Below are 17,651 nucleotides of genomic sequence, written 5' to 3'. Positions count from 1 at the left end.
ATGCCTAAAATGTGAAATCTAAATGTATTACAGTATATCCAGTCTGAGGCAAAGAACGTTAGCACACAGAGGTCAGAATCACACGCCCACTGGGATTTGTGGACCATAGTGGCTGTACTAATGTTTATAGTAATGTCATAACCTCCTGTACAGTTATATTTAGTAGATGTACAGTATAAAGTGTGTAGTTTCCAAGTTTCTCTATAGCACAATGTTTCAATGGGTTTTTACTTACAGTCTGTGCTCTATGGCATAATTTATATGCAAGTTCCTGTTATTGTAGGGCTTAAAGGTAGGGTAAGTGATTTTTTTTGTTTAAAGGTTAAAGCACTATATTCTGATAGCAATCATTGCTATGGAGTGGTTGTTCAGTAACAGGGGTCTCCCTGTCTCTCCAGCTCTTTAATAAACAGAAAATACATTTTCAGGTAGGTGACTAAGTTTCAGCCAATCAGGAGAGAGATACCCATTTATCAGCTTCATTGTTATTGTGTTCCAGTTCCAATTGTGTCTGCTCATTTCTTAGTGTCATCACTTCCAATTTCACTTGTTTAATCTGTATCCTGACTGAGTTCTCTATCCTGATTGGATACAATTGGTATCCTGACTGAGTTCTCTATCCTGATTGGATACAATTGGTATCCTGACTGAGTTCTCTATCCTGATTGGATACAATTGGTATCCCGACCTGAAAATGCATTTTCTGTTTAATAAAGAGCTGGAGAGACATGGAGCAATGCGTAGGTCAGAATATAGAACTATTTAACACTTATTTTAACCAAAGACAATAACTTGTTACCCTTCCTTTAAGTGGTTCATTCATAATATTTTGTTGTAAGTTTGGATATTTCAATTGATATTTATATTTGAAATGTAGCCGAGTGAAAGTCATGAGCTTGCAAAAAGAAACACATTCTCAAAAAATGTACTTCAGTACAGTACTCAAGTAAATATACTTAGTTACTGTGCACCACTGGTGACTTTAGTGGGGATAGAAACTACGCAAGCTCCGCTCATAATTCCGACCGATGTGACGTTAGGGTTAGGGATAGGGCAATCTGGGAACCCATCACCAAATGAAAAGGAAAAACAGCGCCCTCTGCTGTTTTTTACTATCTCACTTGGCTCTGGGAGGAAGTCGACGTAGCACACGAACGCAAGTAAACCGGGGTTTTGGTCTGCCTTCAGCCTTTCACTTCCGGTGGTGCGACTATGTTTTCATTCCCACTAACAATATTTCTACACGGAACACTAACACCACTTCTCCCAGAGAACATGGATCGTTTTGGTTATACGCCCACTTGTTTCTATGATGAAAGAGCAAGTTAAAATGTGAATATCTTTCCGTGGTTTTGTCTGCTCCAAGGACGCTATTGTTAAATGAGTTTCGGTTTGTTTCGAGTGGGGAAGGATCGGCGGACACGTAAATCCCGCCCACTACATTTGATTGGGTAAAGCGCGGCCTGCTTCCTGATCTGAAGGCACGCCCACCTGTAGGCCAGTGCGTACGCGATATGACGAACCCCCCCGACAGATTCAAACGCAGAGCAGAATCTGTTCTTGAGAGATTAGGGATAGGGTTAGATAGGGGCCAGACATGGCACCCTCTACGCAGGTAGGGTTAGTGTTTTAGCTGTGCTCCACCTACTGAGCCTAACTGGACCTCATCGATTGATTATCTCAGCCTCCAACCAGTGCAGCATTCTGACCCAGACCAAAGAGAGAGACAGAGAGAGAGCAGATACTCATCCCATGATTTATTAAGATGACATATTTCATTTGTACGATTCCTTATTAAATATGCATAGTTAATCTCATGGCAGCTGGAATTTTTTTGCATGGATTACAATATACCTAAATAATTTATGACAGGTGAAAATGTGTCTATAATTCAAAGCAAGTATGGCATAACACCACCGGTCACTCAGTGCAACCAGACATTCAGAAGAAAACTACTGCAAAAAAAAAACTTGCAACAATACCTTAAAATATGTCAGTGCATTCTCCTGTTAATCCACTTGACTGTAGATTACCGTGATACTATTTGCAACCGTTTTTTTCTCATATTTTTTTAGTAACATTTCTCATTTCCACTTTCAACATAGGCTATACAATGAGAAAACGTCTCTTTTTTAAGCTTAACACAAAGACATACAGTAGCATATTAATAGGCTGTTTTGTGGATGGTTATATTAATTACTACCTTAGGTAAGTTTTACTTAGTTCAGAACCTCATCATTAACAAATGTATCTAAAGTAAAAAAATAAAAAAAATAAAAAACAGGGCTCTTCCAAAGTGAAATATTCACACATTTATACACTCTTTGGATTTAAATTAGTAATTTATCATTTGTAAATTAGAACTGTGTGTCTTTGAGGCCAACATTTTAGAACAGGAAGGCCTTTAGTTGAAGTGCATGTGCGATTGTGTGGGTTTCATTGTGGTGTCGCTGACACAGCTAGCCGCTCTTCTTAGCATTCAAGACACACTTGACAGAAGGAGAGAACAGGAAGAGGAGAGAGGAGGAAGGAGGCTGAGCCAGGCAGGAACACTGAGGTGTTTGAAACACAGTCTCTTTGCATTCTGTGTCTGCTGCCAGGTCTCTGGTTGAACCAAAGATGCCTTCTTCATCACCGCTTCAATGGCAGCACTGTCGCTCACTTGTACTCCTCACATCAATGCACGCCGCAGCTGCATTCACAAATAGAGTCTTCTTTAGATGCTAAAGGTCCCCTGATAATGAAACCTTTTTTTGTGTTTGTTCTGATATTATTATTATTATGATTATTATGATGATTATGATTATGATTATGATTATGATTATGATTATGATTATGATTATGATTATTATTATTATTATAGTAGTGGTTCTCAAGCAATGCTGTGTCATAAAATAAGCACGTTTAGTTTGGTTTTTCAGCATGAATGTCAATGTATTGAAGCTATCATTCATGCTATTCACTGCAATTCATTCATCCAATAATATATTTTTGGGGAAACTGTTGTTTGTGTCATGAATACATACATGAATACACTGTAGAAAACAAATACTTTTATTCAGAACAAGGTAACATTTTCCCAGAAGATAAATGCATCAACCTGTATGAAAGAGGCATCAGCTATACTGTTTATGAATATTTTGTATGTGAAATACTCGCCTGAAATCTTTATATGATTTAATTGTCACGGTCAAGGCCCTGGTGGGTAAAGACTTTATTGTTGTCACTCCTCCAACCTCTCTTTCAACACAGCAGATCAACAACTATGTGGAGAAAGTTAAACTGAGATGACATCGTAATGTTAATTGTAAAATAGTTACTATCGTTGGTTGTTTGTGTTCTTGGAGTGGTTGCACATCATAAGGAATAGCCTATAAAAGGAAACAATGAGGAGAAAAATAATAAGGTACAGTATGATAGTGATCAGGTTGTTATCTTCGCACTCTCACTTCTGCTGATTATAGGGAAATTAGAATCACAGAGATTCGTTGAGAGTTAGGAGAGAGGGAGCCTCTGAATGTTGTGTCATTGTGCGCCCGGCCGACTCCCGACATGTCCATTGCAGCCGCAGGCGCGCTCTATACTACTAAACAAATTTAGCATAGCGGGTGGTTTTAGAATCCGCTATGCGCTTTACAAAAACATGTGTGGGCAAGATAGCAATTTTAGAGAACTTGCAACAACACAGCCACGGGCACACCTCCAGGTTCAAATAACGGAGTCGGCATAATGTATAGCGGGTAGTGCGGCAGTAAGATACCGTTTAAGGACAGTACCAGCTGCCTTGTGCGTAATTCACGGGTAGCGGGTAAGGCTAACGGGTAACAGTACGTTTTAACAGCGGGCGACTCTCGGGCGATCCCGGGCGACATCGTCCAAAAGATAAAGAAAATCCATCTTTCATCGCCCCCCCGCCCACTTCGCCCTATCGCCAGTAGTCGCCGGCTCTCATAGACATATAATGCACTTCCGGAAAATACTATCCTGATCGCCCGCTGATCGCCCGCTGTTAAAACGCACCGTAAGGCTTCGCTCAAGATAGGGCCCTTAAGTGTCTTGCCCAAGAACACTTAGACACTAACCCAGGGACAGCCGGGGATCGAACCGGGAACCTTCTGTCTCCCAAGGCACATTCCGTTACCTGCAGCAGTCACTCTACCTCCTGAGCCACTGCTGGTAAAGCGGCCAGTTGGCAAACAGAATGTTCCCAGTTCGATCCCCTGGCTCCACCTCGGTTAGTGTCGAAGTGTCCTTGAGCAAGACACTCCCTAACTGCCCCCGGTGAGTAGGTTGGTGCCTTGCATTGGTTTCCTCCACCCTCGGTGTATGAATGTAATGCACATTGTAAAGCACTTTGGATAAAAGTGCTATACAAATCATTTTACCATTTATTTCAAATGGGAATCCGTGGCCAAATATGTATCAATTTGGGGATCCTTGACATGAAAATGTTTAGAGCCGCTGAACTCCACGTGACGCTGTGACTTTCATCATCATGTACTGTAAAGTGTGGTATAGACAGCTGTCTGTAGTTGGTATTAATAGAACGTCTGTACTCACATGGGAGAGCTGAACTGGGCCAGAGAAGTTACCACACAGCCCTAGAACATTCACAGCACCATCCATCATCTCTCTGTCTCTGGTGACCCTTCCAAAACTGGGTCTCTCTTACTGTCTGAGTCACAGTGCACGGTGGAGCCAGGCTCCTAACATCCCCTTTAATGAATTAGAACTGAGTCACCGCCACCTGCCCACCCCCGACTCTTTAAGCACTGTGTCTGAGGAGCATTAAAGACACACAATCTGATATCGTCTCTGTTGGGTAGAAACCTCTTACAGTATCTCCATATTCTAACTTTTTGTGTTTTTTTGTAAATTAATGCCCTACTTGATCATACTGCAGCATCACACAAAATAATCTAAAGAAGCAGATCTACAAGCTAGAAACGCGGCGCGAAGCGACGCGGTTTGAGATCTGCTACTTTTGCTATTTTTGAAAAGTAACAGTTCCTGAAAAGTAACAATCCTGAGGTTTTCACCCGGCAGAGACGATATGTATTTAAATGGGTTTGGACTAGTATTCAAATCAAGGTTCAGGTTTCTTTAATTGTTACGTCTTGTGTACATGTACATAAAGTACCCTTAATACTATCAAGTTTTAATTTGGTCAGCTTGTTCCTGACTTGTAGATGCAAGGCAAATGTTAAACCGTAAATGCAAATGGTAATGTTATAAGTCACATAATGTCAGTCCTTGTTTCAAAAGATCATAGACATTTCAGAGTGAAAATAATGTTATTGAATCCAATACATGATGTGTATAATATGTAAATGAACTGAAGCCCTTAGTGCATTTCAAGAGGGAGCACCAAATTGCACTCATTGTTTGGGGAATGAAGTACTACATGTAAATCTGATAGTAGCACTTTACTTTGTACTGTTATGGAAAAGTGAATGTATGACGTAATATTCTCATTGCTTCTCTATATGAAGATTCAAGTAAAGGGTGATTCTTATTCTGTGTTCATATTCATATAATCACTTTTCTATAACAGTACTTTAGAAGGGAGCACCTAAACAATATCAGCATGCTAAATGACATACTCTACTGTCCTGTGAAACTCAACTTTCAATACTGAAACCATACCGAGGCCCCATTGCTAATACCGACGCGGCGCCTAACTACTGTAATGAAACGTGGAAAGCATGTATCATATCCTGCCATTTGTTCAGCACAAAATGGTGAAGGAAAGGTTTGCCCGCCCTCCATTTTCTTGCCTAAGCCATTAAGACCGGGAACGCATCTTGTTAAGATTTATTTGGCTATTAAAAAAATAGCAGATCTACAAGCTCAGATAAATGTTTGGTGCAAATCTTTGAATATATATTTTTATAAAGTGAACATTTGTAACTAAAATCTTTACTTCTGGGGGGATTCTATAAATGTCTTCTAAATCCATTTTGATATATATTTGTCCACGGACCCCCCCCCCATCTCAAAATATTTAGTTCCAGGGACCCCCCAGAAGCAAATATTTGAGTTAAAAATGTATATATATATATATATTCAAAGATTTGCACACATTTTTTTTTCTCTTAAAAAATAGCAGATCTACAAGCTCATAGCGCAGCACTTTGGTGCCACGCTATGAGCTTGTATATCTGCTATTTTTTAATAGCCCAAAGACATTTTAAAATGACACAGATGCGTTCCCGGTCTTAATGGGTTAAGACATCTATTAACGGCATCTCTGTGACTTGCAGCACCCTCATGAAACCATGAGGCCTCATGAAACCATGAGGGATAATGTGACACCGGCTCATCTATATGTCTGGGCTTATTTAGCCTGAGAGCCCGCTGTAGGTATTAGATTCTGTCTCTCGCAAAGTGGCGGTGATTAGATAAAGTGCGTCTGGCGGAGAGTAGTGGCTTTTTTTTTCAATTTACAGTTACCTGTGGATGGGTGGAGGGAAGGGGCTTCGGTGACGGTGCCTGACAATAACGCAGAAAACCCAGTGCCACGGGTATTTTTAATGCAACTTCCATTCGGCTGTTTGAATTACTGGGCTGCTTGTCTTCAACCGTGGTTTCATATTGCCGCTGTTAGGCATATTGTATCTTACATGTATTTCATACTTCGTCATACGACACAAAAGTAGCAAAAATCGCCAATCTACACAATCTGCTATTTTCGCTATTACAGTATTATAATTTTTTGACATTTTCAAAACAGGGACGCCCAGGGTGAAAGTGGCTAAGTCTATCCGTGGGCTTTATAAATATTTAAATACGCCACTATTTTGATACTTTTTCATTTGTCTACACTCTGTGGAGTCAACATTACTCCTCTAGACCGTTTATGTATGATAATAGTAATAATGCCCAATGATCATTATTTTGGAGGAGGTGGGACTTTGGCACTGCGTCTTTAAGTTAACCAATGAATAGTATTACCAAGAGCTTGTGACTAAACAGTAAATTGGAACACATGCAGGTTATTTTTTGGACATACATGGTTTCATGCCCGACAGTGACGGTAGTATCGTTGCTGCTGACCATGATGTGAGCATGCTTACATCAGGCAATATATTTCGCATGATGGTCATGTTCAAGGACCGTTACTGCATTTGCTGACTGAAATATCATTTGTAAATGTGGACTTTGTGGAATGGGACTATTTAGTATGTTTTGTTCATATCTGCAATGCACAGCTATAAATGAAAAGAAAGAAGAGGCGGTTCAGACTTCAGACACACAGAAGGAATTAAAGAGAGACAGAGGAGGAGGGCTGGAGGGAAAGAGAGACAATGCAATACGTTTCAACACAATTATAGTCATTTTATCTGTCTCCCTCATGAAGAGTCCCGTCTGTCTGCATTCACTGTGTCATAACACCACCTGTCTGTCTGCATTCACTGTGTCATAACACCACCCGTCTGTCTGCATTCACTGTGTCATAACACCCCTGTCTGTCTGCATTCACTGGGTCATACCACCACCTGTCTGTCTGCATTCACTGTGTCATAACACCACCCGTCTGTCTGCATTCACTGTGTCATAACACCCCTGTCTGTCTGCATTCACTGGGTCATAACACCACCTGTCTGTCTGTCTGCATTCACTGTGTCATAACACCACCCGTCTGTCTGCATTCACTGTGTCATAACACCCCTGTCTGTCTGCATTCACTCTATCATAACGCCACCTGTCTGTCTGCTTTCACTGTGTCATAACACCACCTGTCTGTCTGCATTGACTGTGTCATCATAACACCACCTGTCTGTCTGCATTCACTGTGTCATAACACCACCTGTCTGTCTGCATTCACTCTGTCATAACACCACCTGTCTGTCTGCATTCACTGTGTCATAACACCACCCGTCTGTCTGCATTCACTGTGTCATAACACCACCTGTCTGTCTGCATTCACTGTGTCATAACACCACCTGTCTGTCTGCATTCACTCTGTCATAACACCACCTGTCTGTCTGCATTCACTGTGTCATAACACCACCCGTCTGTCTGCATTCACTGTGTCATAACACCACCTGTCTGTCTGCATTCACTGTGTCATAACACCTGTCTGTCTGCATTCACTGTGTCATAACACCACCTGTCTGTCTGCATTCACTCTGTCATAACACCACCTGTATGTCTGCATTCACTGTGTCATAACACCACCCGTCTGTCTGCATTCAATGTGTCATAACACGACCCGTCTGTCTGCATTCACTGTGCCATAACACCACCTGTCTGTCTGAATTCACTGTGTCATAACACCACCTGTCTGTCTGCATTCACTGTGTCATAAACACCTGTCTGTCTGCATTCACTGTGTCATAAACACCTGTCTGTCTGCATTCACTGTGTCATAACACCACCCGTTTGTCTGCATTCACTGTGTCATAACACCACCTGTCTGTCTGCATTCACTGTGTCATAACACCACCTATCTGTCTGCATTCACTCTGTCATAACACCACCTGTCTGTCTGCATTCACTGTGTCATAACACCACCTGTATGTCATCACACCACCTGTCTATCTGCATTCACTCTGTCATAACACCATCTGTCTGTCTGCATTCACTGTGTCATAACACCACCTGTCTGTCTGTCTGATATGTTTGATATGTTAGATATTATCACAATTTACTCATTTGATTAAAAATGTATACCCTCTTAAAATAATGTATAAATTAACAGAATAAAATAATAATACATATTTTTAGCATTGTTTATGAATATACATAATTCTATACTTTGTTCAGTTTATTCTATTTTTGAAAACAAAAACAAAAAAACGAGAAAATATGACATTTCATATCAGGTTATCATTTTGCAGTATATTAATCACATTAACCCTGGTGTCCCTATTTTGGCCACATTTTCCAAATATTTCCCCAACTAAAATCAGATCTACACTCTCACAACGTGTCTGACGAATATAGAGCTATAGTCGTTACAAAGATGTTTTTTTTGTCCTCTCATAACATGACAACTAGAGCGTTGACGTCTTAAAAGCCATTCAAGGAGCATGGAGGAGGTGCTGGCAGAGAAAATTGCAGTAGCTCACAGTGGCTGGAGAGAGAAATAGCATTTTGTCTCAAGATGGACTCCAGACTGAGGTTTCAGAGGACCAGTAGTACAGAAACAAAATGGAGAAGAAGCTGGAGGGGAGGAGAGAGGGGGGAAAGGAAAGAGAAGCAATGTGGGACTGGTCATCTTTGTAACAGAACCCCTGAAATGGTGTTGTTACTTCAGTCGGGGATGTGATGTGTTTGCATTGGTTTCTTTTTGTGGACATGAATTCCATTAATTTGAATATACTGTAGGAGGATGTGATTCTCTTCATTTTCCGGTTCTTTTGTTAAATTATAATGTAAAATGAAATTGTAAAAACAAGTACAGTATAGCAGAATTAATGTTCTCTGGAATTGTTGTAGTACAGTATGTGTCTGTCCCTTATGATGTGTGCAGAATTTAGCATGCATATTTGAACAGCTAAAAAACATGTGTGGTTGTTGTAGAAAAATATCAGGGTAACAATATTTAGCATGAGTGTTTATTGTACAGTATGTGGTTTCCATAACCTTAAAATAATAATAATATTAAAATACCTGTAAAAACATAAAAATCCTCTGTAATCCATTTAACTCTCAGGGTTAAATAAACTTAAATTAACAGTGCACCAATCTCACACACTGGGACATAATACTACAGTGTTATGCTTCACACATGCACACACACACACACACACACACACACACACACACACACACACACACACACACACACACACACACACACACACACACACACACACACACACACACACACACACACACACACACACACACACACACACACACACACACACTCCTTCCTCTTTATGGATTCCACTTGCTGGTTGTGCAGGCTTGTCTCAGAGTGCTGCATGTAAACCAGTGAAACCCCTTCAGGATATCAAACTGGTGGACTCTGTTGTTGGTTCTATCTAGGTCAAATCCTCACAATAGCTGCACACTTTTTGCCTGTTCCTCTAAACCCCCCCCCCCCCCCCCCAACACACACAAATACCCCGCATTCCCGCTATTTGCTTAACCCCCACAAGGTTGATTTTCTTTCTGTGTGTAATCGGTAAAAAAAAATGCATATCAGATGTAAGCATATTATGCATGCTTTGCCTCTGTTAAAATCCAGTAATCTCAAGTGTAATATTAAAACGGTCTAACATCGTGATGTCAACGTTAACATGGAATCTAGGGTTTTAAGGAAATTATATTTAGGCAAACCTGATTGATTCGTTTTCATGTTTGTAATTGCTTGTTCCCACGGTGTGTATGCACTGTAGGTATGTATAGGTTTGTGCTGTGCCAGTAATCAGACAGTTCTGCCCAGCAACATTGTTTCTGCAGCTTGAAGCGTATTCTGTACATTACAGTGAGAGCCTCGTAGCATCAAGTACAGCAGAGCAGAATACATACAGTAGGATTCATCAGTGTGATGCTGATGCTGTTTGTTTGAGAAGAGGTGAGGGGGACGAGGATCATCTTCCTCTCAGCCCACTGATTTTCAACACAAGCTACTGTGATCTTCTTAACCACTTAAGACCTATTTTATACTTTAAAAAAATATATATTTTTCTAAAATAGTCAATCTACAACCCCAGCTTGTAGATCTGTTTTTTTTCCTTCTTTCATTCATGTTAGATTTTTTTCTAAATACTTTTTAAAAAGTCGTGATTTTTTAATAACCCTGCAGGGTTATAGTGCTTAATTGTGAAAACATATATAAGAACATGAAAGATGAAAATAGATGCACAAGTAATCACTCTAAGCTATAGATGCCAACTGATACTGTAAATAGCATCAATGTTTTTATTATTTTATTTGTTACCGTACTCTTATTGCTTCGGTTTAATATTGTTCCCTAATAGTTGCTCAATTCAAAGACTTTCAAAACAGAAATGGACAGATGTTTGTTAGGGCTGCTTCGGGCCCTATAAAGAGCTCACTACGGCTTTTCAGTCTAAGTGAGCAACAGTGTCGCTCGCCGAGAACGACCGAGAACAGCAGATCTACAAGCTCGCAAGGCGTCGCATCCACCACATGTTGTGAGCTTGTAGATCGGCTATTCTTTGCACGAGACACCGTCTCGCGCGGTAAAGTATGAACGGGGCTTTAGCATGCTCACCACCGCACGGTGAAGACAATCTCCTGTAAATTGCTTTTTCGATCAGTTTTGACATCAATCTGCTCCCGTGGGAATGCAGGCACGCATATGATGGCGCCAAGGAACGTTTCTCTCCTTATAGATGTTGACAACCCCACTCAGCCCAGTTTGATCTACGGAATTAACCCATTCATACCGGGAAAGCATGTGCGTTTTTAGATTTTAACCACTTTAACCACATTTTATGCTTTGGCTATTCAAAAATAGCAGATACTGTATACAAGCTTGTAGATCTGATATTTGTAAAAAAAAACTTTGAATATATATTTTTTTAAGCGAAAATTTTTAATTCAAATATTTGCTTCTGGGGGTCACTGCAACAAAAATATTTTGAGATGGGGGTCCGTGGACAAATATATATATACATTTGGGGGTCCTTGACAGCACCACTGATATAGCAACATACGTTTTTCAGAAAACGGTTAGGATTTAGTAAACATGTTTAGAAACCGTCTCAGCTGGTCTTAATGGGTTAATATAATATTACAGCGTGTCGTGTACTAGTGGTGACAGCCAAGGACAGATTGGCTTCCTACGCGTGTGGCGTGGGCCCCCAGCTAGCTCACTACAACCAGGAAGTGCGGCTGCAGCACAAAATGGACTGTTCAACGCTATATAGTCGAGGGCTACATACTTTTTAAACGCTATATAGTCGAGGGCTACATCCTTTTCAAAATGCAGATCATAGTATGGATCAAATTTGCATTCATGTTTTTAAAGTTATATATATTCTTCGTTATGGAAGCTGACATGTTGTAGCATCCCGGGGCCTCCGAACAGACACAGCGATATTTGTTACGTTGGACACTGTGGCTTTGATCCACGCACTCCTTACTATCTGTTGCTTATCATGTTTGCAATGTATGCATTTAATGTTCCTCTACGGTACCGCGGCACCCATGGCATATCGACCCAGATAAGAGCACCAGCTGAACGCCTGAAGTGCAAGTGTAAAGTGTTCCCTTTGGACTTCTAGACACTAGTATCGCCGCTTTTGTAAATTAACTCCCCTACTTGACCACACTACAGTGTCACACAAAAGCATCAAAAGTAGCTGATCCACAAGCTCGAGCTTTCGAGCTTGTAGATCTGCTACTTTTGTTATTTTTTTATTTGAATGCTGAAATATAAACAGTTTTGGACATACAGTACTATATGAGGTTTCCACCCGACAGAGACGATATTATGCTCCGTCGTGTGCCGGTGTCGTGTGCCTAAAACAGCCGATCTACAAGCTCACAACGTATAGCCCATGCGTCGCTCAGTGGTGGAAAAAGTACTCAAATTCTTTACTTAAGTAAAAGTACCAATATTGCGATATAGAAATACTCTGTTACAAGTAAAAGTGCAGAATTCTAAATTTGTTTGAGTAAAAGTACAAAAGTATTGGCATCAAAATGTACTTAAAGTACCAAAAGTAAAAGTACTCAAATGTTTGAAAATAGCAGATCTACAAGCTCACAACGATGCGACGCGTTGTGAGCTTGTAGATCGGCTATATTCAAATAGCCTAGGTATAAAATAGGGCTAAAGTGGTTAATGCATGTTTTATAATATCATGATTTATCTCTGAACAGTAACTAGTAACTAAGGTTTTCAAATAATTGTAGTGGAGTAAAGGTACAATATTTGCCTCTGAGATGTAGTGGAGTAGAAGTAAAAGTACAGAAAATGGGAAATACTACAGTAAAGTAAAAATTCCTCAAAAGTGTACTTAAGTACAGTACTTGAGTACATGTACTTAGTTACTTTACACCACTGACGACGCTTTGTGAGCTTGTAGATCTGCTATATTATACTTTTGTACAATGAAGTATGAATCAGCCTTAACAGACAGACCCACTGACTGTGCCCTCCTACCCTTTCTGCTCCTCTTTCCTCCTTATCTGCCTCCAGGACAAAGATATCTCATCCCATCCACAGGAGCCTTGTACATTCTGGACGTCCTGCCTGAGGATGGGCTGAACAACTACCGCTGTACCACGCGACACCGCTACACCGGCGAGACCCGGCAGAGCAACAGCGCCCGTCTCATCGTGTCAGGTCAGTGGAGGGAGGCTGGTGGCTCACAATCGCTTCTGTTGCAAGGAACACACAGGGTTCGTTACCAAATGCAGAGTTCAAAGCACACACTGTACAGTAGATAGATAGTTGAAAGTAGACACAAGAAAAGGGAAGCTCTGCGGAGCTCATATCTCTGCATGTATATCTCTCATCTCATATCTCTGCAAAATCTGTAGGAGTAGTAGCGTATTGTGTTTGTTTTGAAGAAAATCTAGTTAGGCGGAAATTATCCAAGGAAACCAGGGAAAATACATTTTGAGTGTACAACCTATGGTTCAAGAGTTACCGGCAGTTAAGTGGGCTGCTATAGTGCCATCATGAGTCCTATTAGAATTTTTGGAGTGACTTCCTTGGCCTACCGGCTGAATGCACAACAAGTTTTACACTGATTGGTCCAGCGGTTTGCGAGATTATCTGTGCACACTTTTAATTGAAAATCTGTCTTACCATTGATGATTGTTAGCGTAGGTCAGTGATATTCAACTGGTGGGCCGTGGGCCAAATCCAGCCACAACAGAGCTTTCTTGTGGCCCCTGGAAAACATTCCATATTCCAATTTAAAAATGTATTTAACAAATTATTAAAGTAGTACAATGCAGGTCCACAAATAACGATTTTTAGCAGCCTCTGCTGGTCTTTGCCGTCACTGCAGGCCATTTGTTTATTCCTGCGTTACCCAGAATTCCATTTGTTTTCACCGGAAGACGGAAGCGTTTCAAAAAGCGTTCTTTTAATTGTTTTATACTATCTGTGGATCGTTTCTCTTAGCCAGTGGAGCTTTAGTTACCGTGAGCTGTTTTCTTTTTCTGTTGTTTTTCGATCTTCAAATCGTACAATCTCTTAAATACAGCGTGAGATTCCTTTTTGTTATTAGCGCGGTAGTTCCTGGCCAAACAGGAAACCGGTGCGGTAGTTCCTGGCCAAACAGGAAACCGGTGCGGTAGTTCCTGGCCAAACAGGAAACCGGTCCTTTTCCGTTTTCCGGCCGGATGACGTCATTTTCGCGGGAAAGGCTCACCGAGCCACCTTTTCAATAGAAATTATAATAGAAAAGGCTTTCGGGGGTGAAATTCATCATTCAGTGGGTGTTGTGAAACATTTGCCACTAACAAAAGATATACAATTTAACTTTAGTTTTGTTGAAAAAGTTACCTAGTATTACTTTAAGTATCAAAAGTACAAGTATCGAAAGTAAAAGTATAAAGACCTTTTAACAGTACAAACAAAACAGCCAGAAATGTTGCTTACTTCTACTACTTCTCTACCTCTCACTACTTTCAGAATAATGTAGCTTTCAAGTAGTTCAGCAACTTATCTTTTCACCATGTAGCTGGGTATCTTGGCAAAAGCTTCATTGTTACATTTCTGTGGCGCATCAACATACAAGAGCACAACGGATGAGTTCTGAGTGCAGTTCGTCAATCCATTTGGAACTATTTCTGGGTCTTGAGTGGATATTGTCCATTTACACCAAAGAAATATTTCACCTGGATTTTGTCCATCTTCCATCTTCTCCATCGTCATCCACTTCAAACACATCATAAGAGATTGTGCTATTTATCAGCCGGGTGCTCAAAATGAAAGCAAAAACCTTTCATTCATACAAACATGTAAACACTTCACCTTCCCAGCCTATCTCCAATACTCTTACCGCAAAGACACTTCCATTCCAATGACCCGTGCACATAACATACTTTTTTAATCAAAAAAATCAAAGCCTGTGATCTATAAAGGACTGGCACAGAAATTATCCTATCAAACATCAAACTGCATGAATGCAGTATGAAGCAGGCCCTAATAAGTTACCTTAATGGACATTATGTCCATTGTTGTGTCCTATAATCGGACCTACTGTATAGCACAAAACACACAGTCAAACGGTTTACCATGAACATTTCATTAATTTCTGTTGTCACGGTCTTGTGGCTGAAAGGCATGGCGAGAGAGTATGTTTTGCACCCCGTCCGTCCGTCCGTCTGTGAGCAGCTAATCTCCGACACCGTTAGCTTGATCGCAGCGAAACTGTGCACACACACTCCCTGGATGCCAATTCAGAACCTCTGCCCCAAATTTTTCACATGGGCCTTTTATAGCCCCACCAGGAGACCGCTTTTTGCAAAACACATTTTTTGACAGTACTCCTAGAGATTTTGTCCAAACATCACGCAAATCGGTACACAGTATCTCTATCTCTATAGTCATTAAACAAAACGGTTATTTCAGATTTTTCATATTCCATCCTGATTGACAAAAAATTCATGGAGTTGTGCTCCGTTTTGAACAAAATGCCTCAAATCATGAACACAGCGTGCAATTTTCCTGAAATTGTACACGCACATTCCCACTATGCCGAGGAAGAAATGCCACTTCAAATTTTTCAAATCAGCCTCATGGTGGCGCTATAACAGGCCGATTCGTGTTTCTACCTATACTGCACCAATCTGTATGAAACTTTGTATGCGCACTCCCTAGAGGCCAAGGAAAAACCTTTGCCCTGCATTTTTCACATCTGCCTTTTATAGCGCCACCAAGAGGCCGACTTATGTAAACACTCCTTCCCATTTTATCCAAATTTCACGCAAATCGGTACACATGATCTCTATAGTCATGTGATCAAGATGGATCTGTTTGATTTTTCATATTCCATCCTGATTGGCTAAGATTCACATCTAAAGTTTGCAGTAGTGGCTTGTTTTGAACAAAATTCTTCAAATCATGAACGCAGCATCCGATTGCGATCAAACTTTGCGCGCACATTCACCCTATGTTGAGGAACAAATGCCACCCTTTTAACATTGGCCTGTTATAGGAGGCCACCAGGAGGCCACAATAACCTACCTGACCTGGCGGAGACCTGTGCTCCGAGGAGCACTTTTTCTAGTTACACTTTATTTTCAATATGCAGATAATCCAGATTTTAAATAAGCGTCCGGCCAGGGCTCAACACCCCCCCCCCCCCCCCCCCCCCACACACACACACACACACACACACACACACACACACACACACACACACACACAACATGCACGCCCACACACACATGCAGGAGTGAAAGCATACAGTAATCTCCGTCCCCAGCCTTTGGCCTGGCATAGATAACAATAACAACAGGACTGCACACCAAGGGAAATATGGTATGGTGTTTATTGTATGTAGGGCACATACACTGGCCTACATACACAAACAGATAGCTGTAACAGATGAAGGACTAAACAGGAATGCAATACGTACAGCGTTTCTATATGACAGAAGTTCTTTGACGTTTTAGTCGGCTTTGGCGTTTTCACAAGGTAGGGGATTTCATCCTGAACACGAGAAACAGTGAAATTATTAAACCATTAGAAAGCAGTTACATGTTCAAACTTTATTATTGAATCACACATAAATATCTACAAATTAAAAACACTTTTCTCCCTTCCATAACACGCACGCACGCACGCACGCACGCACGCACGCACGCACGAACGCACGCACGCACGCACGCACGCACGCACGCACGCACGCACGCACGCACGCACACACACACACACACACACACACACACATACACACACACAGGCCTACACAAATATCTAAATAGAATTGAATCTTGACTACAATAATCAATATCACATTGTTTTGGTCAAGTCTCTGGCAGCTCTGAGCACTAATTAATGCCTCTCCTCTCCTCTCCTCTCCTCTCCTCTCCTCTCCTCTCCTCTCCTCTCCTCTCCTCTCCTCTCCTCTCCTCTCCTCTCCTCTCCTCTCCTCTCTGGTCCTCTAGATCCCACCAACGCCGAGCCGGGCATCCTGGATGGCTTCGACCGTCGTGAGGTGCTGATCAACAAGCGCGTGGAGATGCCCTGTAAGGCCTCTGGCTACCCGGGGCCCAAGTACCGCTGGCTGAAGGACAACAGCCCCCTGGAGCCTGACAGCCGCTTCCGCCAGACCATCACGGGGCTGCTTATAGACAGTGCGCAGCCCAGCGACGCGGGGACGTACGTCTGCGAGGTGTGGAACAGCTACGGCAACGCCGAAGTCATGGGGCTTCTGCTCGTCAAACGTGAGTGTTAACGAGGAGTGACACGTGTGTGCCGGTTATGCTGATGTGATGTCTGTCTGTTGTCATGGTAAGTCTCCCTTATCGTTGCTGTCGGGCAGAAACCTCTCATCTCCATAGTTTAACTTTTTGTGATTTTTCTTAAAGGTAGGGTAAGTGATATTTTTTGGTTAAAACAAAAAGTATTTTGTTAAAAGGTTAAAGCACTATATTCTGATAGTAATCATTGCTATAGAGTGTTTGTTCAGTAACAGGAGTCTCCCCGTCTCTCCAGCTCTTTAATAAACAGAAAATATTTTTTCCGGTAGGTGTCA

General features: G+C 41.4%; 1 protein-coding gene across 2 annotated transcripts in view; it reads left to right on the top strand.

Annotated features, from left to right (window-relative positions):
* dscamb (Down syndrome cell adhesion molecule b) overlaps window positions 1-17,651 on the top strand; it is a gene marked incomplete at both ends in the record, with an annotated part of 238,455 nt that overhangs the window by 116,884 nt on the left and 103,920 nt on the right. For both annotated transcript variants that reach the window (XM_080429643.1, XM_080429642.1), the window contains 2 exons: window positions 13,130-13,276; window positions 17,062-17,340. In XM_080429643.1, the coding sequence (XP_080285769.1) occupies window positions 13,130-13,276; window positions 17,062-17,340 (426 nt within the window). The remainder of the gene's footprint in view (window positions 1-13,129; window positions 13,277-17,061; window positions 17,341-17,651) is intronic.

The sequence above is a fragment of the Gymnoscopelus braueri genome (assembly GCF_963280865.1).
Source record: "Gymnoscopelus braueri genome assembly, chromosome: 5".
Taxonomy (NCBI): domain Eukaryota; kingdom Metazoa; phylum Chordata; class Actinopteri; order Myctophiformes; family Myctophidae; genus Gymnoscopelus; species Gymnoscopelus braueri.
This window is presented reverse-complemented; position numbering and strand designations above follow the sequence as displayed.